General features: G+C 49.3%; 1 protein-coding gene across 1 annotated transcript; it reads right to left on the bottom strand.

The window, feature by feature from the left end:
* Positions 1-21770: 21770 nt before the first annotated feature.
* LOC109736474 (uncharacterized) lies at positions 21771-23428 on the bottom strand. The gene has a single exon (XM_020295697.4). The coding sequence runs from the start codon at positions 22977-22979 to the stop codon at positions 22197-22199; it is 783 nt and encodes a 260-aa protein (XP_020151286.1). The 5' UTR covers positions 22980-23428; the 3' UTR covers positions 21771-22196.
* Positions 23429-23961: the final 533 nt, after the last annotated feature.

Raw genomic sequence — 23961 nt, 5'->3', positions numbered from 1 at the left:
CATTAACTTCCTCCCCAGTCGGTGTAGGCACCACAGGAACATTTTCCCGCGCTGCGCTACTTTCCTGTTCGGAAGGGGTGACTATCACCTCATCAAGTTCCACTTTCCTCCCACTCAATTCTTTCGAGAGAAACTCCTTCTCCAGAAAGGACCCGTTCTTGGCAACGAAGATCTTGCCTTCGGATCTGAGGTAGAAGGTATACCCAATAGTTTCCTTAGGGTATCCTATGAAGACGCATTTTTCCGATTTGGGTTCGAGTTTTTCAGGTTGAAGTTTCTTGACATAAGCATCGCATCCCCAAACTTTTAGAAACGACAGCTTAGGTTTCTTCCCAAACCATAATTCATACGGTGTCGTCTCAACGGATTTCGACGGAGCCCTATTTAAAGTGAATGCGGCAGTCTCTAAAGCATAGCCCCAAAATGAGAGCGGTAAATCGGTAAGAGACATCATAGATCGCACCATATCCAATAGAGTGCGATTACGACGTTCGGACACACCATTTCTCTGAGGTGTTCCAGGCGGCGTGAGTTGTGAAACTATCCCACATTTCCTTAAGTGTGCACCAAACTCGTGACTTAAATATTCTCCACCACGATCTGATCGTAAGAATTTTATTTTCCTGTCACGTTGATTCTCAACTTCACTCTGAAATTCCTTGAACTTTTCAAAGGTTTCAGACTTGTGTTTCATTAGGTAGACATACCCATATCTACTTAAATCATCAGTGAGAGTGAGAACATAACGATATCCTCCGCGAGCCTCAACACTCATTGGACCACACACATCGGTATGTATGATTTCCAATAAGTTGGTTGCTCGCTCCATTGTTCCGGAGAACGGAGTCTTGGTCATCTTACCCATGAGGCATGGTTCGCACGTGTCAAATGATTCGTAATCAAGAGACTCCAAAAGTCCATCTGCATGGAGCTTCTTCATGCGCTTGACACCAATGTGACCAAGGCGGCAGTGCCACAAGTATGTGGGACTATCGTTATCAACTTTACATCTTTTGGTATTCACACTATGAACATGTGTAACATCACGTTCGAGATTCATCAAAAATAAACCATTGACCAGCGGGGCATGACCATAAAACATATCTCTCAAATAAATAGAACAACCATTATTCTCGGATTTAAATGAGTAGCCATCTCGAATTAAACGAGATCCAGATACAATGTTCATGCTCAAAGCTGGCACTAAATAACAATTATTGAGGTTTAAAACTTATCCCGTGGGTAGATGCAGAGGTAGCGTGCCAACGGCGATCACATCGACCTTGGAACCATTCCCGACGCGCATCGTCACCTCGTCCTTCGCCAGTCTCCGTTTATTCCGTAGTTCCTGTTTTGAGTTACAAATATGAGCAACCGCACCGGTATCAAATACCCAGGAGCTACTACGAGTACTGGTAAGGTACACATCAATTACTTGTATATCACATATACCTTTGGTGTTGCCGGCCTTCTTCTTGTCCGCTAAGTATTTGGGGCAGTTCCGCTTCCAGTGACCACTTCCCTTGCAATAAAAGCACTCAGTTTCAGGCTTGGGTCCATTCTTCGACTTCTTCCCAGTAACTGGTTTACCGGGCGCGGCAACTCCCTTGCCGTCCTTCTTGAAGTTCTTCTTACCCTTGCCCTTCTTGAACTTAGTGGTTTTATTCACCATCAACACTTGATGTTCTTTTCTGATCTCCCCTTCCGCTGATTTCAGCATTGAATATACCGCAGGGATGGTCTTTTCCATCCCCTGCATATTGTAGTTCATCACAAAGCTCTTGTAGCTTGGTGGAAGCGACTGGAGGATTATGTCAATGACCGCGTCATCCGGGAGATTGACTCCCAGCTGAGACAAGCGGTTATGCAACCCAGACATTCTGAGTATGTGCTCACTAATAGAACTGTTCTCCTCCATTTTACAGCTGAAGAACTTGTCGGAGACATCATATCTCTCGACCCGGGCATGAGCTTGAAAAACCAGTTTCAGCTCCTCGAACATCTCATATGCTCCATGTTTCTCAAAACGCTTTTGGAGACCCGGTTCTAAGCTGTAAAGCATGCCGCACTGAACGAGGGAGTAATCATCAGCATGTGATTGCCAAGCGTTCATAACGTCTTGGTTCTCTGGGATTGGTGCTTCACCTAGCGGTGCTTCTAAGACATAATCATTCTTGGCTACTATGAGGATGAGCCTCAGGTTCAGGACCCAGTCCGTATAGTTGCTGCCATCATCTTTCAGCTTGGTTTTCTCTAGGAACGCGTTGAAATTGAGGACAACGTTGGCCATTTGATCTACAATACATAGTGTAAAGATTTTAGACTAAGTTCATGATAATTAAGTTCATCTAATCAAATTATTTAATGAACTCCCACTCAGATAGACATCCCTCTCGTCATCTAAGTGAAACATGATCCGAGTTTAACTAGGCCGTGTCCGATCATCACGTGAGACGAACTAGTCAAAATCGGTGAACATCTCCATGTTGATCGTATCTTCTATACGACTCATGCTCGACCTTTTGGTCCTCCGTGTTCCGAGGCCATGTCTGTACATGCTAGGCTCGTCAAGTCAACCTAAGTGTATTGCGTGTGTTCCGAGGCCATGTCTGTCCATGCTAGGCTCGTCAACACCCGTTGTATTCGAACGTTAGAATCTATCACACCCGATCATCACGTGGTGCTTCGAAACAACGAACCTTCGCAACGGTGCACAGTTAGGGTGAACACTTTCTTGAAATTATTATAAGGGATCATCTTACTTACTACCGTCGTTCTAAGCAAATAAGATGCAAAAAACATGATAAACATCACATGCAATCAAATAGTGACATGATATGGCCAATATCATCATGCTCCTTTGATCTCCATCTTCGGGGCACCATGATCATCTTCGTCACCGGCATGACACCATGATCTCCATCATTGTGTCTTCATGAAGTCGTCACGCCAACGATTACTTCTACTTGTATGGCTAACGCGTTTAGCAACAAAGTAAAGTAAATTACATGGCGTTATTCAATGACACGCAGGTCATGCAAAATAATAAAGACAACTCCTATGGCTCCTGCCGGTTGTCATACTCATCGACATGCAAGTCGTGATTCCTATTACAAGAATATGATCAATCTCATACATCACATATATCATTCATCACATCTTCTGGCCATATCACATCACATAGCACTTGCTGCAAAAACAAGTTAGACGTCCTCTAATTGTTGTTGCAAGTTTTTACGTGGTTTGTAGGTTTCTAGCAAGAACGTTTTCTTACCTACGTATGACCACAACGTGATTTGCCAATTTCTATTTACCCTTCATAAGGACCCTTTTCATCGAATCCGTTCCAACTAAAGTAGGAGAGACAGTCACCCGCTAGCCACCTTATGCAACTAGTGCATGTCAGTCGGTGGAACCTGTCTCACGTAAGCGTACGTGTAAGGTCGGTCCGGGCCGCTTCATCCTACAATGCCGCCGAAACAAGAAACGACTAGTAGCGGCAAGAAGAATTGGCAAACTCAACGCCCACAACTGCTTTGTGTTCTACTCATGCATAGTAACTACGCATAGGCCTGGCTCATGATGCCACTGTTGGGAATCATAGCATAATTTTAAAATTTTCCTACGCTCACCAAGATGCATCTATGGAGTCTACTAGCAACGAGGGGAAAGGAGTGCATCTACATACCCTTGTAGATCGCGAGCGGAAGCGTTCCAATGAACGTGGATGACGGAGTCGTACTCGCCGTGATCCAAATCACCGATGACCGAGTGCCGAACGGACGGCACCTCCGCGTTCAACACACGTACGGTGCAGCGACGTCTCCTCCTTCTTGATCCAACAAGGGGGAAGGAGAGGTTGATGGAGATCCAACAGCACGACGGCGTGGTGGTGGATGTAGCGGTTCTCTGGCAGGGCTTCGCCGAGCTTCTGCGAGAGAGAGAGAGAGGTGTTGCAGGGGAGGAGGGAGGCGCCCAAGGCTGTAGGTTGCTGCCCTCCCTCCCCCCCTTTTATATAGGCCCCTGGGGGGGTGCGCCGGCCCTGGAGATGAGATCCAAGGGGGGGGGGCGGCCACAAGGGGGGGAAGGGGTTGCCTTGCCCCCCAAGGCAAGGGGGAACTCCCCCCTAGGGTTCCCAACCCTAGGCGCATGGGGGGAGGCCCAAGGGGGGCGCCCCAGCCCACTAAGGGCTGGTTCCCTTCCACTTTCAGCCCACGGGGCCCTCCGGGATAGGTGGCCCCACCCGGTGGACCCCCGGGACCCTTCCGGTGGTCCCGGTACAATACCGGTAACCCCCGAAACTTTCCCGGTGGCCGAAACTGGACTTCCTATATATAATTCTTCACCTCCGGACCATTCCGGAACCTCTCGTGACGTCCGGGATCTCATCCGGGACTCCGAACAACTTTCGGGTTTCCGCATACATATATCTCTACAACCCTAGCGTCACCGGACCTTAAGTGTGTAGACCCTACGGGTTCGGGAGACATGCAGACATGACCGAGACGCCTCTCCGGTCAATAACCAACAGCGGGATCTGGATACCCATGTTGGCTCCCACATGTTCCACGATGATCTCATCGGATGAACCACGGTGTCGAGGATTCAATCAATCCGTATGCAATTCCCTTTGTCAATCGGTATGTTACTTGCCCGAGATTCGATCGTCGGTATCCCAATACCTTGTTCAATCTCGTTACCGGCAAGTCTCTTTACTCGTACCGCAATGCATGATCCCGTGACTAATGCCTTAGTCACATTGAGCTCATTATGATGATGCATTACCGAGTGGGCCCAAAGATACCTCTCCGTCACACGGAGTGACAAATCCCAGTCTCGATCCGTGCCAACCCAACAGACACTTTCGGAGATACCCGTAGTGCACCTTTATAGTCACCCAGTTACGTTGTGACGTTTGGCACACCCAAAGCACTCCTACGGTATCCGGGAGTTGCACGATCTCATGGTCTAAGGAAAAGATACTTGACATTGGAAAAGCTCTAGCAAACGAAACTACACGATCTTTTATGCTATGCTTAGGATTGGGTCTTGTCCATCACATCATTCTCCTAATGATGTGATCCCGTTATCAATGACATCCAATGTCCATAGTCAGGAAACCATGACTATCTATTGATCAACGAGCTAGTCAACTAGAGGCTTACTAGGGACACGTTGTGGTCTATGTATTCACACATGTATTACGATTTCCGGACAATACAATTATAGCATGAATAATAGACTATTATCATGAACAAAGAAATATAATAATAACCATTTATTATTGCCTCTAGGGCATATTTCCAACACTTTTTTCTTAGAATTTTCCAGACCGAGATTTTGCAGTCTGGTCAAAAGAACTAGGCCTAAGAGTGCTCCTCGGGCCACACGAGGATGAAAACTCATTCTTCGGACCAGACGAGGATGATGGGTTACATAATTGAAATTTCCTAAATAAACACCGTAATTTGAGGTTTCGTAAAAAAAATCTGGATAAGAGGCTTCTGGGATTGAAGATTTTTTGTCAAACTTTGACAGTTTATATGGCTAACAAAATATGATGGAGTATGCGATAAAAAGTATATTATTTGATTAAAGAAGATAATCACGGTGATTTTTGTGACGTATAGTTTCCACCTTATTAGTTAGATTAATTGTCAAAGTTTGACCCGGAATACTAGGGGCCATCAGGGCATCTCCAACGGCAATCCGCAAATTTCCTCCCGCATCCGTCTACGGACAGGGGGGACCAGTCCACAGACATGGATGCGGGAGGACACCATCCAACCGTACCTGCATACATATCAAACTCTTTTTCAACAAACCGGATGCAATTCATGCAAACAAAGCCAGATTTCATATAAACATGACGAATTTCATATAAACCGGATGGTTACATTTTGGACATAATTTCAACTAAATAGCTAAAACTATCTGCACGTACGGTTGCACGGAGCTCCACTCCCACGTCATGGATACACTACACTAGTCTACGGCCGGCTGCGGTGGATCCCTTTGTCTTCCCCATGTCCGGCAGCCCGCTAACCGGACTGTCGGGAGGCCCGGAGGCATATTCTTCCCCCGTATCTTGTTGGGGAACGTAGCAATAATTAAAAAATTTCTACGCATCACCAAGATCAATCTATGGAGTCATCTAGCAACGAGAGAGAGGAGTGTATCTACATACCCTTGTAGATCGCGAGCGGAAGCGTTCAAGAGAACGGGGTTGATGGAGTCGTACTCGTCGTGATCCATATCACCGATGATCCTAGCGTCGAACGGACGGCACCTCCGCGTTCAACACACGTACGGAGCAGCGACGTCTCCTCCTTCTTGATCCATCAAGGGGGGAGGAGAGGTTGATGGAGATCCAGCAGCACGACGGCGTGGTGGTGGAAGTAGTGGGATCCCGGCAGGGCTTCGCCAAGCGCAAGCGGGGAGGAAGAGGTGTCACGGGAGGGAGAGGGAGGCGCCAGGGCTTAGAGATTGCTGCCCTCCCTCCCCCCCACTATATATAGGGCCAAGGGAGAGGGGGGCGCAGCCTTGGCCCTTCCTCCAAGGAAGGGTGCGGCCAGGGAGGAGTCCATCCTCCCCAAGGCACCTCGGAGGTGCCTTCCCCCTTTAGGACTCTCCCTTTCCCTTATCTCTTGGCGCATGGGCCTCTTGGGGCTGGTTCCCTTGGCCCATATAGGCCAAGGCGCACACCCCTACAGCCCATGTGGCCCCCCGGGGCTGGTGGACCCCCTTGGTGGACCCCCGGACCCCTTTCGGCACTCCCGGTACAATACCGATAAAGTGCGAAACTTTTCCGGCGACCAAAATATAAATCTTTACCTCCGGACCATTCCAGAACTCCTCGTGACGTCCAGGATCTCATCCGGGACTCCGAACAACTTTCGGGTTACCGCATACTAATATCTCTATAACCCTAGCGTCACCGAACCTTAAGTGTGTAGACCCTACGGGTTCGGGAGACATGCATACATGACCAAGACGACTCTCCGGTCAATAACCAACAGCGGGATATGGATACCCATGTTGGCTCCCACATGCTCCTCGATGATCTCATCGGATGAACCACGATGTCGAGGATTCAATCAATCCCGTATACAATTCCCTTTGTCTATCGGTATGTTACTTGCCCGAGATTCGATCGTCGGTATCCCGATACCTTGTTCAGTCTCGTTACCGGCAAGTCTCTTTACTCGTTCCGTAACACATCATCCCGTGATCAACTCCTTGGTCACATTGTGCACATTATGATGATGTCCTACCGAGTGGGCCCAGAGATACCTCTCCGTTTACACGGAGTGACAAATCCCCGTCTCGATTCGTGCCAACCCAACAGACACTTTCGGAGATACCTGTAGTGCACCTTTATAGCCACCCAGTTACGTTGTGACGTTTGGTACACCCAAAGCATTCCTACGGTATCCGGGAGTTGCACAATCTCATGGTCTAAGGAAATGATACTTGACATTAGAAAAGCACTTAGCAAACGAACTACACGATCTTGTGCTAGGCTTAGGATTGGGTCTTGTCCATCACATCATTCTCCTAATGATGTGATCCCGTTATCAACGACATCCAATGTCCATGGTCAGGAAACCGTAACCATCTATTGATCAACGAGCTAGTCAACTAGAGGCTTACTAGGGACATGGTGTTGTCTATGTATCCACACATGTATCTGAGTTTCCTATCAATACAATTTTAGCATGGATAATAAACGATTATCATGAACAAGGAAATATAATAATAACCAATTTATTATTGCCTCTAGGGCATATTTCCAACAGTCTCCCACTTGCACTAGAGTCAATAATCTAGTTCACATCACCATGTGATTAACACTCACAGGTCACATCACCATGTGACTAACATCCAAAGAGTTTACTAGAGTCAACAATCTAGTTCACATCACTATGTGATTAACACTCAATGAGTTCTGGTTTGATCATGTTACGCTTGTGAGAGAGGTTGTAGTCAACGGGTCTGAACCTTTCAGATCCGTGTGTGCTTTACGAATATCTATGTCATCTTGTGGATGCTACCATGCGCTACTTGGAGCCATTTCAAATAACTGCTCTACTATACGAATCCGGTTTACTACTCAGAGTCATCCGGATTAGTGTCAAAGTTCGCATCGACGTAACCCTTTACGACGAACTCCTTTTCACCTCCATAATCGAGAAAATTCCTTAGTCCACTAGATACTAAGGGTAAGTTCGACCGCTGTCATGTGATCCATTCCCGGATCACTATTGTACCCCTTGACCAACTCATGGCAAGGCACACTTCATGTGCGGTACACAGCATAGCATATTGTAGAGCCTACGTCTAAAGCATAGGGGACGACCTTCGTCCTTTCTCTCTCTTCTGCTGTGGTCAGGTCTTGAGTCTTACTCAATACTCACACCTTGTAACACAGCCAAGAACTCCTTCTTTGCTGATCTATTTTGAACTCTTTCAAAATCATGTCAAGGTGTGTGTTCTTTGAAAGTATCATCAGGCGTCTTGATCTATCTCTATAGATCTTGATGCCCAATATGTAAGCAGCTTTATCCAGGTCTTCCTTTGAAAAACTCCTTTCAAACAACCCTGGATGCTTTCCAGAAATCATTTCTGATCAACAATATGTTAACAACATATACTCATCAAAAATTCTATAGTGCTCCCACTCACTTCTTTGGAAATACAAGTTTCTCACAAACTTTGTATAAACCCAAAATCTTTGATCATGTCATCAAAGCGTACATTCCAACTCCGAGATGCTTACTCCAGTCCTTAGGAGGATTGCTGGAGCTTTGCATACTCGTTAGCATCTTTCAGGATTGACAAAACCTTCTGGTTGTATCACATACAACCTTTCCTCAAGAAAATCGTCGAGGAAACAATGTTTTGACATCCTATCTGCAAGATTTCATAAATAATGCAGTAACTGCTAATATAATTCCAACAGACTCTTTAGCATCGCTACGAGTGAGAAAGTCTCATCGCAGTCAACTCCTTGAACTTGTCGGAAAACATCTTAACGACAAGTCGAGCTTTCTTAATGGTGACACTTACCATCATTGTATGTCTTCCTTTTAAAATCCATCTGCACCCAATAGCCTTACGACCATCAAGTATTTCTTCCAAAGTCTATACTTTGCTTTTATACATGGATCCTCTCTCGGATTTCATGGCCTCGAGCCATTCGTTGGAATCAGGGCCCACCATCGCTTCCCCATAGCTCGTAGGTTCATTGTTGTCTAGCAACATGACTTTCAAGACAGGATTATGTACCACTCTAAAGTAGTACGCATCCTTATCGACCTACGAGGTTTGGTAGTGACTTGATCCGAAGTTTCATGATCACTATCATAAGCTTCCACTTCAATTGGTGTAGGTGCCACAGGAACAACTTCCTGTGCCCTACTGCACACTAGTTGAAGTGACGGTTCAATAACCTCATCAAGTCTCCACCATCCTCCCACTCAATTCTTTCAAGAGAAACTTTTCCTTGAGAAAGGACCTGTTTCTAGAAACAATCACCTTGCTTCCAGATCTGAAATAGGAGGTATACCCAACTGTTTTGGGTATTCTATGAAGATGCATTTATCCGCTTTGGGTTCGAGCTTATCAGCCTGAAACTTTTTCACATAAGCATCGCAGCCCCAAACTTTTAAGAAACGACAACTTAGGTTTCTCTAAACGGTGTCGTCTCAATGGAATTGCGTGGTGCCCTATTTAAAGTGAATGCGGTTGTCTCTAATGCCTAACCCATAAACGATAGTGGTAAAGAGACATCATGGTATGCACCATATCCAATAGGGTGCAGTTATGATGTTCGGACACACCATCACATTGTGGTGTTCCAGGCGGTATTAATTGTGAAACACTTTCCACAATGTCTTAATTGTGTGCCAAACTCGTAACTCAGATATCTCTATGATCATATCATAGACATTTTATCCTCTTGTCACGACGATCTTCAACTTCACTCTGAAATTACTTGAACCTTTCAATAATTCAGACTTGTGTTTCATCAAGTAAATATTCTCAGCATCTACTCAAATCATCTGTGAAGTAAGAACATATCGATATCAACTGCGTGCCTCAGCACTCATTGGACTGCACACATCAAATGTATTACTTCCAACAAGTTGCTCCCTTGTTCCATCTTACTGAAAACGAGGCCTTTCAGTCATCTTGCCCATGTGGTATGATTTGCATGTCTCAAGTGATTCAAAATCAAGTGAGTCCAAATGATCCATCTGCATGGAGTTTCTTCATGCATATATACCAATAGACATGGTTCGCATGTCTCAATCTTTTAAAAAACGAGTGAGTCCAAAGATCCATCTACATGGAGCTTCTTCATGCGTTCTATACCAATATGACTCAAATGGCAGTGCCGCAAGTATGTGGTACTATCATTACTATTTTATATCTTTTGGCACGAACATGTGTATCACTGCGATCGAGATTCATTTTAGGTGCAAAGAAGGTCGAAATGCCCGACAGTACATACGCAGCAAAGAAGGTCGTATGCCCTCTAGGATTGGAGGTGCAGAAGATACATGCATGCCCTAATGACTGCATCCTCTACCGTGGTGCGTACAAGGATCTGAACGCATGCCCGGTATGCGGTGCATTGTGGTATAAGATCAGACGAGATGACCCTGGTGATGTTGACGGCGAGCCCCCCAGGAAGAGGGTTCCTGCGAAGGTGATGTGGTATGCTCCTATAATACCACGGTTGAAACGTCTGTTCAGAAACGAAGAGCATGCCAAGTTGATGCGATGGCACAGTGAGGACCATAAGAAAGACGGGAAGTTGAGAGCACCCGCTGACGGGTCGCAGTGGAGAAAAATCGAGCGAAAGTACTGGGCTGAGTTTGCAGCTACGTATGGTTTGGTTTAAGCGCGGATGGCATTAATCCTTTCGGGGAGCAGAGCAGCAATCACAGCACCTGGCCCGTGACTCTATGTATGTATAACCTTCCTCCTTGGATGTGCATGAAGCGGAAGTTCATTATGATGCCAGTTCTCATCCAAGGCCCTAAGCAACCCGGCAACGACATTGATGTGTACCTAAGGCCATTAGTTGAAGAACTTTTACAGCTGTGGAATGGAAACGGTGTACGTACGTGGGATGAGCACAAACAGGAGGAATTTAACCTGCACGCGTTGCTGTTTGTAACCATCAACGATTGGCCCGCTCTCAGTAACCTTTCAGGACAGACAAACAAGGGATACCACGCATGCACGCACTGTTTAGATGACACTGAAAGTATATACCTGGACAAATGCAGGAAGAATGTGTACCTGGGCCATCGTCGATTTCTTCCGACCAACCATCAATGTCGAAAGAAAGGCAAGCATTTCAAAGGCGAGGCAGATCACCGGAAGAAGCCCGCCATGCGTACCGGTGATCACGTACTTGCTATGGTCAATGATTTACACGTAATCTTTGGAAAGGGTCCCGGCGGACTAGCTATTCCGAATGACGCTGAGGGACACGCACCCATGTGGAAGAAGAAATCTATATTTTGGGACCTACCCTACTGGAAAGAGCTAGAGGTCCGCTCTTCAATCGACGTGATGCACGTGACGAAGAACCTTTGCGTGAACCTGCTAGGCTTCTTGGGCGTGTATGGGAAGACAAAAGATACACCTGAGGCACGGGAGGACCTGCAACGTTTGCACGAAAAAGACGGCATGCCTCCGAAGCAGTATGAAGGTCCTGCCAGCTACACTCTTACGAAAGAAGAGAAAGAAATCTTCTTTGAATGCCTGCTCAGTATGAAGGTCCCGACTGGCTTCTCGTCGAATATAAAGGGAATAATAAATATGCCAGAGAAAAAGTTCCAGAACCTAAAGTCTCGTGACTGCCACGTGATTATGACGCAACTGCTTCCGGTTGCATTGAAGGGGCTTCTACCGGAAAACGTCCGATTAGCCATTGTGAAGCTATGTGCATTCCTCAATGCAATCTCTCAGAAGGTGATTGATCCAGAAATCATACCAAGGCTAAGGAGTGATGTGGCGCAATGTCTTGTCAGTTTCGAGCTGGTGTTCCCACCATCCTTCTTCAATATCATGACGCACGTCCTAGTTCATCTAGTCGACGAGATTGTCATTCTGGGGCCCGTATTTCTACACAATATGTTCCCCTTTGAGAGGTTCATGGGAGTCCTAAAGAAATATGTCCGTAACCGCGCTAGGCCAGAAGGAAGCATCTCCATGGGCCATCAAACAGAGGATGTCATTGGGTTTTGTGTTGACTTCATTCCTGGCCTTAAGAAGATAGGTCTCCCTAAATCGCGGTATGAGGGGAGACTGACTGGAAAAGGCACGCTAGGAGCAGACTCAATAATATGCAGGGACGGGCATTCTTGGTCTCAAGCACACTACACAGTTCTACAGAACTCTACCTTGGTGACCCCGTATGTCGATGAACACAAGAACAGTCTGCGCTCCAAACACCCGGAGCAGTGTGACGACTGGATTACATGTGAACACATCCGGACTTTCAGCAAATGGTTGGAAACATGTCTCAGAGGTGACACAACTGTTTGTGATGAGTTGTACTCGTTGTCCAGGGGACCATCTTCGACTGTATTGACTTACAAAGGATACGAGATAAATGGGAATACATTTTACACGATCGCCCAAGATCAAAAGAGCACCAACCAAAACAGCGGTGTCCGCTTTGATGCAGCAACCGAGAGGGGAAAGGACACATATTATGGTTACATAGTGGACATATGGGAACTTGACTACGGACATGATTTTAAGGTCCCTTTGTTTAAGTGCAAATGGGTCAATCTGTCAGGAGGCGGGGTACAGGTAGACCCACAGCACGGAATGACAACAGTGGATCTGAACAATCTTGGGTACACTGACGAACCGTTCGTCCTAGCCAATGATGTGGCACAGGTTATCTATGTGAAGGACATGTCTACCAGACCGAGAAAAAGAAAAGAAAAGGAAGCGAATACATCATACAATGAGCCAAAGCGCCACATAGTTCTTTCAGGAAAAAGGGACATCGTGGGAGTGGAGGGCAAGACAGACATGTCTGAAGATTATGAAAAGTTTCATGAAATTCCTCCCTTCAAAGTCAAGGCTGATCCAAGCATCCTGATAAACGATGAAGATTATCCATGGTTACGGCGCAATAAGCAAATGACACAAGCGAAGAAAAAGTGAAGACTTTCTCTCCACAACTATTATGATGATACCATGCCAACTTTCAACCTTTTTGTAGTTCATTTGAAATGCCTGTTGTAACAGATGAGTTTTCGTCTCAAATCCTGATACTTCGAAAGAGATTGTCCATTTTGTACACGAAGTGCATCCAGTTTTTGTCGTAACCCTCTCAACTTTTTAGCACATGCTATGTGGATGAAATGATGACACCATGCCAACTTTCAACCTTTTCAAACTTCATTTGTAGTGCTTTTCAATTTCACGGTCATATAGCTCATGAAAATCAGTAAATGCATGAAAAATAACAAATGAAGTCAGAAAGGGTTGAAAATTGATGATGTGGCTTTGAATGGTGCATTTTGAACACACAAAAAGTCTGGAGTTCAAATAAGTTCAAAAAAATGAAATCCCTTTGTAACTGATGAGTTTTCGTTCGAAACCCTGATACTTCGGAAGAGATTGTCCATTTTGTACACGAAGTGCATCCAGTTTTTGCCGTAACCCTCTCAACTTTTTAGCACATGCTATGTGGGTGAAATGATGACACCATGCCACCTTTCAACCTTTTCAGAGTTCATTTGTAGTGCTTTTCAATTTCAGGGTCATTTATAGCTCATGAACTAATAGCAAAAAGAATGAACTAAAAATAATCAATTAAAATATGCTGTTATGATCAACTAAAACAAAACTATAATATTCTTCAATAGCCAAAAGAATCAACTAAAAAGCTTTTATAAAACTCCAATAGCAAAAGGAATTTTCATAAAGAATGTTTTTGTTAGAAACTTTAATAGCAAAAAGCGTTATCATAAAGATTTTTTTTGTTAGAAACTAAAATAACAAAATCTGTTTTTGAATAGAATCATAAAACACAGTAATATTGAATAGCAAGAAAAAGAATCACTCCAAAATCTATTTTTATAGTAAAGTTAATCACAAACTAGTGATTCACACAAATTTCAAGGAATTCAAATTTAAACTATTCAAATTTGAAAACTAATGGCACTAACAGAAAGTTTATAATTTTGGACCTAAAAGCAAAAAGAATTAAAAAATAAACTTTAATAAAATAAATAAAAATAGCAACAGTAAGTATTTTGTTGTAAGTAGAAACAAAATAAAATAAATAAAGCAACAAAGAAAAAAAAAGTGCCATCTACTTGCCACCACGGCCTGAATACGACTAGAAACCCAACCATGGGCCAGGATTCAGGCCCGCACGTGGCCCAGTAGGCCCCACAGGCACATAGTGTATGGTTAGGCCCGAAAGCCTGCAGTTGAGAGGAGCTCGAGAGAGTGGGCGCAGCAGCGCTTATAAACCACTCTCGAGCTCTCTCAACTAGCGAGGTGGGACTAAACTTTGGCCGCGACGCGGGCAGCACATGTCCTGTGGTCCCGGTTGGTGGCACCAACCGGGACTAAAGGGGGGCATGGGTACCGGTTAGTGGCACCAACCGGGACCAATGCCCCCCCTTTAGTCCCGGTTGGTGCCACCAACCGGGACCAAAGGCCGCCGCTTCCCGCCCTTTGGGCTGCTGAAAAGAGGCCTTTGGTCCCGGTTGGTGGCACCAACCGGGACTAAAGGGGGCATTGGTCCCGGTTGGTGGCACCAACCGGGACTAAAGGGGGCATTGGTCCCGGTTGGTGTCACGAACCGAGACCAATGGCTTTGCTATATAAGCAAACACTTAGTAATTTTTCAGAGTTCATCTGCAGTTTGCCCCGACGACGCCGAGCACATCGACGCCGCCAGGCTGCCCCGACGCCGTCGCTGCCCCGCCCCTGAGCCCGCGCCCCTGCCCCGCTCCCTCCGTCGCCATCGCCGAGCCCGTGCCCCGGCCCCTCCGCCGCGCCGTCGCCGAGCTCGCGCCCTGCCCCGGCCCCGCCGTCGCTGTCAACGTCACCGCCCCCGAGCCCGCACCCCTGCCCCGCCACCGCCGTCGTCGTCGCTGTCATCGAGCCCGCGCCCTGCCCCGCCCCCGCCGTCATCGTCGACGTCACCGCCCCCGAGCCCGCGCCCTGCCCCGCCCCTGCCGTCGTCGTCGCCGCTCCCGAGCCTGCGCCCCTGCCCCGCCGTCGTCGTCGTCGTCGCCGTACGTCACCGCCCCAGAGCCCGCGCCCTGCCCCGCCCCCGTCGTCGCCGTCGCTACCCACGCTGTGAGCTGCCGCCGCCCCGGCCCGCTGTCTTTTTTTATTAGTAAAGTTTATGTAATTTTTTATTCATATATAATGTAGATGTATATATATGTATGTATGTATGTATGTATGGATGAAAATATTGATGTGATGTTTTTTTGTTCATAGACCTTTTTATGTTCATAGAATTAGTTTTTTTATGTTCATATATATATAATTAATGTAGATGTATATGTATGTGTATGTATGGATGTATGGATGTATGTATATAGAAAATATTGATATTGTGATATATAGATTATTTTTTCTTTAGAATTTTTCTGTAAATGATATGATGATGATGATATATCGAGTTCTTTGATTGTGATGATAGATGATGATGATATATATAGAGTTCTTTGATTGTATGAAAACTTTGTAAAATTTACCCCCTCCCCGATAACTTTGACATGAGGGGGGACGTCGGACATGCATGAGAGAGAGGCGGTCCGCTTGCCCGACCAACTATCGAGGCCACCCAAACCCTAGAAAAAGAGCGGCGTCGTTGTCGATCTACCCAGGCCCTCCCCGATAACTTCTACATGAGGGGGGGGGGGGACGTCGGACTATATAACAAACACTTGTGAAAAGTTTCAGTTTTCATCGCCAGTTGCCTCCCCCTCCCGGATAAACCCCTCCGGGATAACTTCGACTGTGATAACTTATACCACGGGAGCACCCTCGGGCCCTCTCGCTCGACCAAAACTCTCAAGGACACCCAAACCCTAGAAAAAAACGATGTCGGTCTCCTACCCCCTCCCGCCGCGCCCCTACCCTTGAAGTGTTGCCGAGGCCACCCCAAACCCGGAATAAGCTAGGTCTACGTTTGCACTAATATATCCACCTGCTGTCATGTTTGTGTAATAATTGCCATGTTGTAATATTTGCAGAAACAATGGAGCACGGACGAGACGAGCAAGCAGAAGAGGTGTTGGGGGACATAATCTTAGCCGGAGGTGATATCTTGTCGTATATTAACGACAATGATGGTCTGGAAGAACAGGGTGAAGAAGCAGGCTACGGTGATCGAAGAGTGGAGGAGGAAAGACATGATTATGATGGCTCCGGTGACCCAATGCTGGTGCAAGAAGGAGCCCGTGGTGACGGCTCCGGTGACCGAACAGAGTCCGGCCAGGTAAATATATTAGTTAAGCCTGTGCTGACTAGCTAATTGATGCATTCATTGTTTTGGTATGTACACATATTAATTAACTCTCGTCTTTCTTCTTTTTTTCTAGCTCTCCGGATCAAGCACAACTTCGGTAAAGAGACGAGGCCTGAAGAGAAAGTTGCGCTCGGATGAAAGGTTTGAGATCACAGCAATCGCGCGCGACGGCCAACCGATTGAACCCATCCGGACAAAGGAAGCATTTGCTGCTCAGTGCGGGGTTCTTGTTAGGGACAAGATCCCGATTAGCATCCACCAATGGTATAAGCCTAAGAAGGAAGACCCTGAGGTGTCTTATGTCAATGATATGCAGAAAGATGATCTTTGGACTGAGCTGAAGGCAAATTTCACCCTACCGCCAGAGGAGGATCCGGAGAAGCCAGTTAAAGAGCAATTAATCAAGTCTCATACTCTTAAGAAGATGGCAGACCTATTCAAGAGGTGGAAGAATGAGCTGAAAACGTTTGTCGACAAAGAAGAGACACCAGAATTCATCGGCCGGTATGAGAAGATCAGAGATCACTGGCCCGCATTTGTGGCCCACAAGACATCGGAAAAGAGTAAGAAGATGTCAGCGACAAACAAGAAGAATGCTGCGAAGAAGAAGCTTCACCATCGCACGGGGTCAGGTGGCTACCTCAAAGCCCGGCCTAATTGGGCCAAGGCTGAGAATGATCTGCTTGAAAAAGGGATCGAACCACAGACAATGAACTGGCCAGACCGTTGCCGGACTTGGTTCTTCGGGGCTGGCGGAAAATTGGACCCTGTATCAGGGAGGTGTGTTTGGACGAACGAGCTTTTGAGAATACCAGTCAAGAAGATTCAGCAATATATCGATGCAGCGCAGGAAGGGACGTTCGTTCCAGACAGAGAGAACGACGAGCTCACAATGGCCCTCGGGAATCCTGAGCACGCTGGACGGACACGAGGCACGCCAGGCTCCGTTCCGTGGAAGGCTGGTTTTCCGGACGCAGGCGGTTACAAAAGCCAGGAGAGGAGGAAAAAAATGGAGCAGACCCAAATTCAGAAGCTGCACGAAAGGGTTCAAGCGCTAGAGGAACGAGACGGCAATCGACATGCCGAAACTACCCCCGAAGCTACCCTGCCATCTCAGCGGAGAAGCAGCGTGGCTTCCACCGAGCTACTTCAGCCGGAGCATGTCTGGACAGCTCCTGCTAGCTACCCCGTGGATGCTATCATGGAGTCTCAACATTGCCACCTTATGGCTCAATGGCAGAACTTCAAAGTCAAGGAGGCTGTTGGCTCTGTTTTTGTTGGGGAACGTAGCAGAAATTCAAAATTTTCTACGCATCACCAAGATCAATCTATGGAGTAATCTAGCAACGAGGGGAACGGGAGTGCATCTACATACCATTGTAGATCGCTAAGCGGAAGTTTTGCAAGAACGCGGATGAAGGAGTCGTACTCGTAGCGATTCAGATCGCGGTTGGTTCCGATCTAAGCACCGAACCACGGCGCCTCCGCGTTCAACACACGTGCAGCCCGGTGACGTCTCCCACGCCTTGATCCAGCAAGGAGAGAGGGAGAGGTTGGGGAAGACTCCCTCCAGCAGCAGCACAACGGCATGGTGGTGATGGAGGAGCATGGCACTCCAGCAGGGCTTCGCCAAGCACTGCGAGAGACGAGGAGGGAGAGGGGTAGGGTTGCGCCAAGAGAGAGATGTTCTCATGTCTATGGCAGCCCCAAAACCCCCACTATATATAGGGGAAGGGAAGGGGCTGCGCCCCCATCTAGGGTTCCCCCCAAGGGGTGCGGCCAGCCCTAGATGGGACTTGGAGGGGCGGCCAAAGGGGGAGAGAGGGGGGCGCACCACTAGGTGGGCCTTAGGCCCATCTGAGCCTAGGGTTTCCCCTTTCCCCCCTTCCCTGCGCCTTGGGCCCCCTTGTGGGAGGCGCACCAGCCCACCTAGGGGCTGGTCCCTTCCCACACTTGGCCCACGCAGCCCTCTGGGGCCGGTGGCCCCACCTGGTGGACCCCCGGGACCCTCCCGGTGGTCCCGTTACGTTACCGATAGCACCCGAAACTTTTCCGATGACCAAAACAGGACTTCCCATATATAAATCTTTACCTCCGGACCATTCCGGAACTCCTCGTGACGTCCGAGATCTCATCCGGGACTCCGAACAACATTCGGTAACCACGTATATCTATTCCCTATAACCCTAGCGTCATCAAACCTTAAGTGTGTAGACCCTACGGGTTCGGGAACCATGCAGACATGACCGAGATGTTCTCCGGCCAATAACCAACAGCGGGATCTGGATACCCATGTTGGCTCCCACATGTTCCACGATGATCTCATCGGATGAACCACGATGTCGGGGATTCAATCAATCCCGTATACAATTCCCTTTGTCTATCGGTATGTTACTTGCCCGAGATTCGATCGTCGGTATCCCGATACCTTGTTCAACCTCGTTAAAGGCAAGTCTCTTTACTCGTTCCGTAACACATCATCCCGTGATCAACTCCTTGGTCACATTGTGCACATTATGATGATGTCCTACCGAGTGGGCCCAGAGATACCTCTCCGTTTACACGGAGTGACAAATCCCAGTCTCGATTCGTGCCAACCCAACAGACACTTTCGGAGATACCTATAGTGCACCTTTATAGCCACCCAGTTACGTTGTGACGTTTGGTACACCCAAAGCATTCCTACGGTATCCGGGAGTTGCACAATCTCATGGTCTAAGGAAATGATACTTGACATTAGAAAAGCTCTTAGCAAACGAACTACACGATCTTGTGCTAGGCTTAGGATTGGGTCTTGTCCATCACATCATTCTCCTAATGATGTGATCCCGTTATCAACGACATCCAATGTCCATGGTCAGAAAACCGTAACCATCTATTGATCAACGAGCTAGTCAACTAGAGGCTTACTAGGGACATGGTGTTGTCTATGTATCCACACATGTATCTGAGTTTCCTATCAATACAATTTTAGCATGGATAATAAACGATTATCATGAACAAGGAAATATAATAATAACCAATTTATTATTGCCTCTAGGGCATATTTCCAACATATCTTCCCTATGTCCGGCTACACCACTTATCGCAGTGGCAAAGAGGGTGCTTCAGCCAAAGGGGAAGGGTGCTTCCGTGGAGATCAGGAGGGTGCCCAGGATGGTCTGAGAAGGAGAACCGACCGGGTCACCGACGGTGGCCTTCCTGGGACCCAAGCGGCGGTGGCTTCCCGTGTTCTACTTCTCCTCGATGATGGCGGCGGACGCGGACGTGTTGGCCGCCACCTCGTCAACATCCGTGCAGTCGGCTTCTTTCTCTGCGTGCATGGCGGGGCTACGCGCGTGCGATGGCGGATGGCGCGGTCGCAGGCACTGGATGCGGCGATGCCCATGCCGTTGTGCTCCCTGTCATGCCAGGATGGAGCAACTCGCCACTCCTCCGCGAGCTGGCTTCGAGCGGTGAGTTGCTGAACCACGCGCCGGCTTGGGGCGGTAACTGGCTCCGTCAAGCTAGGCGGGGGAGGTGGAGCAGCAAGCTGCCTCGCTCGTATCCGATGGGCTCGGCGGGCCACCCAGCCGGCTTTTATGCCGGAGAACTGCCCTTCCGGCTCGTCGGCTGACATCGAAAGAGTGGAGAAAATGGTGAAAGAGGAGATGGGGAGCGGCGGAGGGGTGCGATTCTTGCCCGGCGTATGGCCTCGTTCAAATAGAGGGAGGATGACAGGAGCTCGGCCGGCGTTGCGTTTAATGCCAGCCCGCTCATGAACGGACGTGTGGCCGGAGTAGATTTCTCGGCTTCCATGTGTGTTTAATGGAAGTGTTTGAATGTGGCGAGGAGGCATGTTCAGTCGGGCGGCGCCTTGGCCGGCGCGCCGCTTCAATGGCGGAGGCAGTGAGAGGTCGCTCCGCCCTAAGCTGCCTTCAATGTGGAGCGGTACGCTCTACAACGGTATGAATGCGGGCAGCTGGACGGGAAGCATGCGCTGGAGGGGGGAGGAGGTTTTGGTGGGTCAGGGCGGTCAGAAGCGGGCTTGGGATCGGTCCTAACCCCGCAAACCTTCCCCATATTTATCTCCGGTTTGCGAGATAAAACACGTCTGGACCGCGTCGTGGACCGATACAGAACCGCGTTGGATGGATTCTACGGTTCGAACGATTGCGGGAGGTTTGAGGATCCGCATTGGAGATGCTCTGGGACGCGGAACGAGGGAGTACTCCTACTTCATGATCGATCATCATCGTCATCGCTGCACGCACTCGGTCGCGAGGTTCTGCGGAGGATTGCGGTCTTCTCATCGGTAAATGTGAAGGTAAATACTGACGCCGCAATGATCTCCGCTGCAGATTGTCACTAGCTAGCCCGACTGGCCGCACACCGGGAGTAGAGTGGCATGATGCACACAAGCATTGGTCCATTCCACAATCACCGCGCTGCACTGTAAAAAGAACCCCGCAGCGGCAATCAAGGAGAGCCGGGACATGACATGCGCTTAACATACTCCCTTTAGTTAATGACTTTGCCTAATTACGCCGTGGCTTTTCCGGCAGAGTTAGGCCAATCGAGGCAAAGCGACGGGGGAATCCAGCAAAGAACGGCCTGTCACTCAGACGAAACGAAAGCTTTTGCTAGGTCTTTCCGTCGTCGTCGTCAAAGCTTTGGTCGCCGCATGGCATGGCACGGCGCTGCAACTTTTTGGTCTTTTGCATGGAAGGTAAACGGGGCGAAAGGGACCTCACCTCACACGCCGCCGTCCCCGTGCATCGCCAACGGAGAGAGAGAGAAGAGACGCAAGTCACGGAGAGCATGCCATGCATGCATGCATGCAGGCGAAAAGCAAAGGCTGCCGCGGCGAGCCGAAAGAAATGGCGGGGCGCGCGGTGCCCGAGGCCGTGCCGCTGGCTCACGGAATCCGGCGTGGATCTCCCTGTCTTCTGCTCTCGCCTCGCCGGCGGGCGGACGGACCCGCGTCGTACGAGCACGGGCTTTTTTCTCAGTCCGTCCCTGTCGTCGCCATCATGGCGTCGTTGCGCTTCGACGCCATGAACGCCCCCCACGCAGGCCACCCCGAGCTTTTCCCCACCATCCATAACGTACGGCTCGTCACCTTTGCATCGCAGAGGGAGAAACACAAAGCCGTGAGATGAGGGATAATCAACGTCTACTCTATGCTAGCCGTTCAAAGAGAAGAAAAAATGACATGCGTTGAGCAAGTTTAGTTTGTGAAAGCCAGTAGTTTGTCAAATGCTAATAAGTAATGTAGTACGACGTGTTGCAACTTACATTTCCATTGTACACACGAGTACTTCTACAAAAGCAAGCACACAAAGTTGAGAGGAAATGAGGAGGAAAAGAGACAGCAAAGGAGGGACGCAACAGCTACAATCCACGTTCATCTACATGCATGAATGAGACCATGAGATGGGCTGTGATTGGGGGTTAAAGGAGCCTAAAAAGAGCTCTTTTCCCACGCTTACACCTAACCAAAATCCTTCAACTAAAAACTCTAGGACGTGAAGCACACACAACACACATAAACAACACACAAAGATTTCCTTCTTGCCACTTTTATGCTCTGTTTCTTCTTCACCGAATGAAGTTCGGAGAGAAGCTTCCACGCTCGGCGATGGGGACGGTGGCCATGAGCTATAGCTTGGACGAGCTATGCGGCCTCGCATTTCCCCGGGTCGCTCCGAGACCGTAGCAGCGGCGAGTCGCAGTCGGACATGGAAGCCCGGTGGATGGACTCCTTGCAGTGCGCGATGGCGCCGGCGATGCCGTCCTGCTTCTCGACAGCCGAGTCGTCGTCGCGGCGCGGCGCGGAGCTGGCCACAGCCGAGGACGCGGACCGGCACTTGCGCAGGCGACGGAGTCCTCTGGCCTCGGCACGGGGACTCGCGGCCGTGCGGAGCCGCCGCGAGATCTTGGCCAGGTACCTCCTGATCACGTCCCGGGACGGCGCGCGCCTGCTGCTGGGCTCCGACGCGCGCTCGTGCTCGTCCTCCTCGGGGTGGGGCGTTGCCATGAAGAGCCGCAGCGACCGCGCGCTGGCGGAGCTGCTCCGGGCGAAGCTGCGGCGGCCGACGCCGTAGAGCGGCGCGGCCTTCCTGGCGCCGAAGCTGAGCGTGCGCAGGCTGCCGATGCCGCGCTTGCGGCCGGCGTTCTTCGCCTTGGACGGCGGCTCCGAGGCGCAGAACTTAAGCGGCGAGGAGGCGGAGCGGCTCCGCTGGAGCGAGATGACGAAGTCGAGCTCCTCGTCGGAGTCTGAGTCGGAGCCCGAGAGCGCGCCCGAGCTGGAGCTGAAGGAGGAGTCGCGGAGGGACCAGGAGGCGAAGTCGAGGTCGAAGAATGGCCCCTCGTCCTCCCCCTCGCCGTCCCGGGGCTCGGACGTAGCCACGGCCGACGCGGCACTGCGCCGCGCCGCCAGGAGCCGGAGGATCTGCATGTTGTGGCGAGCTGAGAGGTGCGACAGCGTGAGCTGAGGGGTGCGTGTGTGCCGTGCTCTGTGTGGCGACGGGGAGGGTGGCAGCCGGGTGAGCGTGACTTGTGAGGTCTGGTGCGTGGGCGGGTGGCTTTTAAACTGGCTCGAAGGGGAGGAGGCCGGGCGGGGCGCGAAAAGGGAGGACGCGTGGAAAACCGAAAAGGGGTTGGAAAAACAAAGGAGTTTTTCCGGTGGAGCTTGTGGTGGCCGGACGGTGGCGTCGCCCGGAGGCGGAGGCGCGAGGGAGGGAACAGGGGAGTCGTCGGGACGGGCGGGGCCGCGTGCGGTGCGAGGGAGTTGCCGGGGCGGCTCGGCGAGGAGTTCGTGGGCGTTTTGTGGGGTGCGTGGCGTGGCCGGCAGGGTGCCTCCCTCCGGCCATGTGGTTGCTTTGGGATCGGATCATGTGAGTGAGTGACAGTAGTACTAGCAGTGGTAGATTTCTGAAATCTACCGTTACTGTGGCGGTCAGTCGTGCAACTGCGGATGTTGGTGGTCAGCCATTTTTTTCCACTATGAGGCCCAGAGCTGCCAGGACGTTCGTGTGCTTGGTGCTTGCTTGCACTACGCGCGCTGACAAATAACACACCTACACACCGTACACGTCAATGTCCACTAACCAAATTAGTTGTTGGTGCAGTCCGTTAGAGGTGCAATATGCAAACAAAAAAACAGATGTTGCTTGATAAAAGCACTGTTTAATAATTCGGCTGATTAATCGGTTAACAAGTCAGTTCATCATAAGATGGCCGACTCGAATAGCACATAATCATCGCGTTAACTGGTATGTCAAGCGATTAATTGGTTGTCACACTGGTGGTCAAACAAAGCTTAAACTTTTGGCGCATAACCCCTCTCACCCACCTCCCACTCAATTGCTAGGGTTTGGCCCTCCTACCACGCCCTTCTAATCCGTTCATCCCCTCACAATCTGGGTGGCGACTGGCCT

The sequence above is a fragment of the Aegilops tauschii genome, chromosome 1 (assembly GCF_002575655.3).
Source record: "Aegilops tauschii subsp. strangulata cultivar AL8/78 chromosome 1, Aet v6.0, whole genome shotgun sequence".
NCBI lineage: Eukaryota > Viridiplantae > Streptophyta > Magnoliopsida > Poales > Poaceae > Aegilops > Aegilops tauschii.
The sequence above is the reverse complement of the archived record's forward strand: the minus strand, read 5'-3'. Positions and strand labels throughout refer to the sequence as shown.

Bases quoted from the DNA above. Each gene is read 5' to 3' on its own strand.
- LOC109736474 (XM_020295697.4), bottom strand. From the start codon at position 22,979: ATGCAGATCCTCCGGCTCCTGGCGGCGCGGCGCAGTGCCGCGTCGGCC.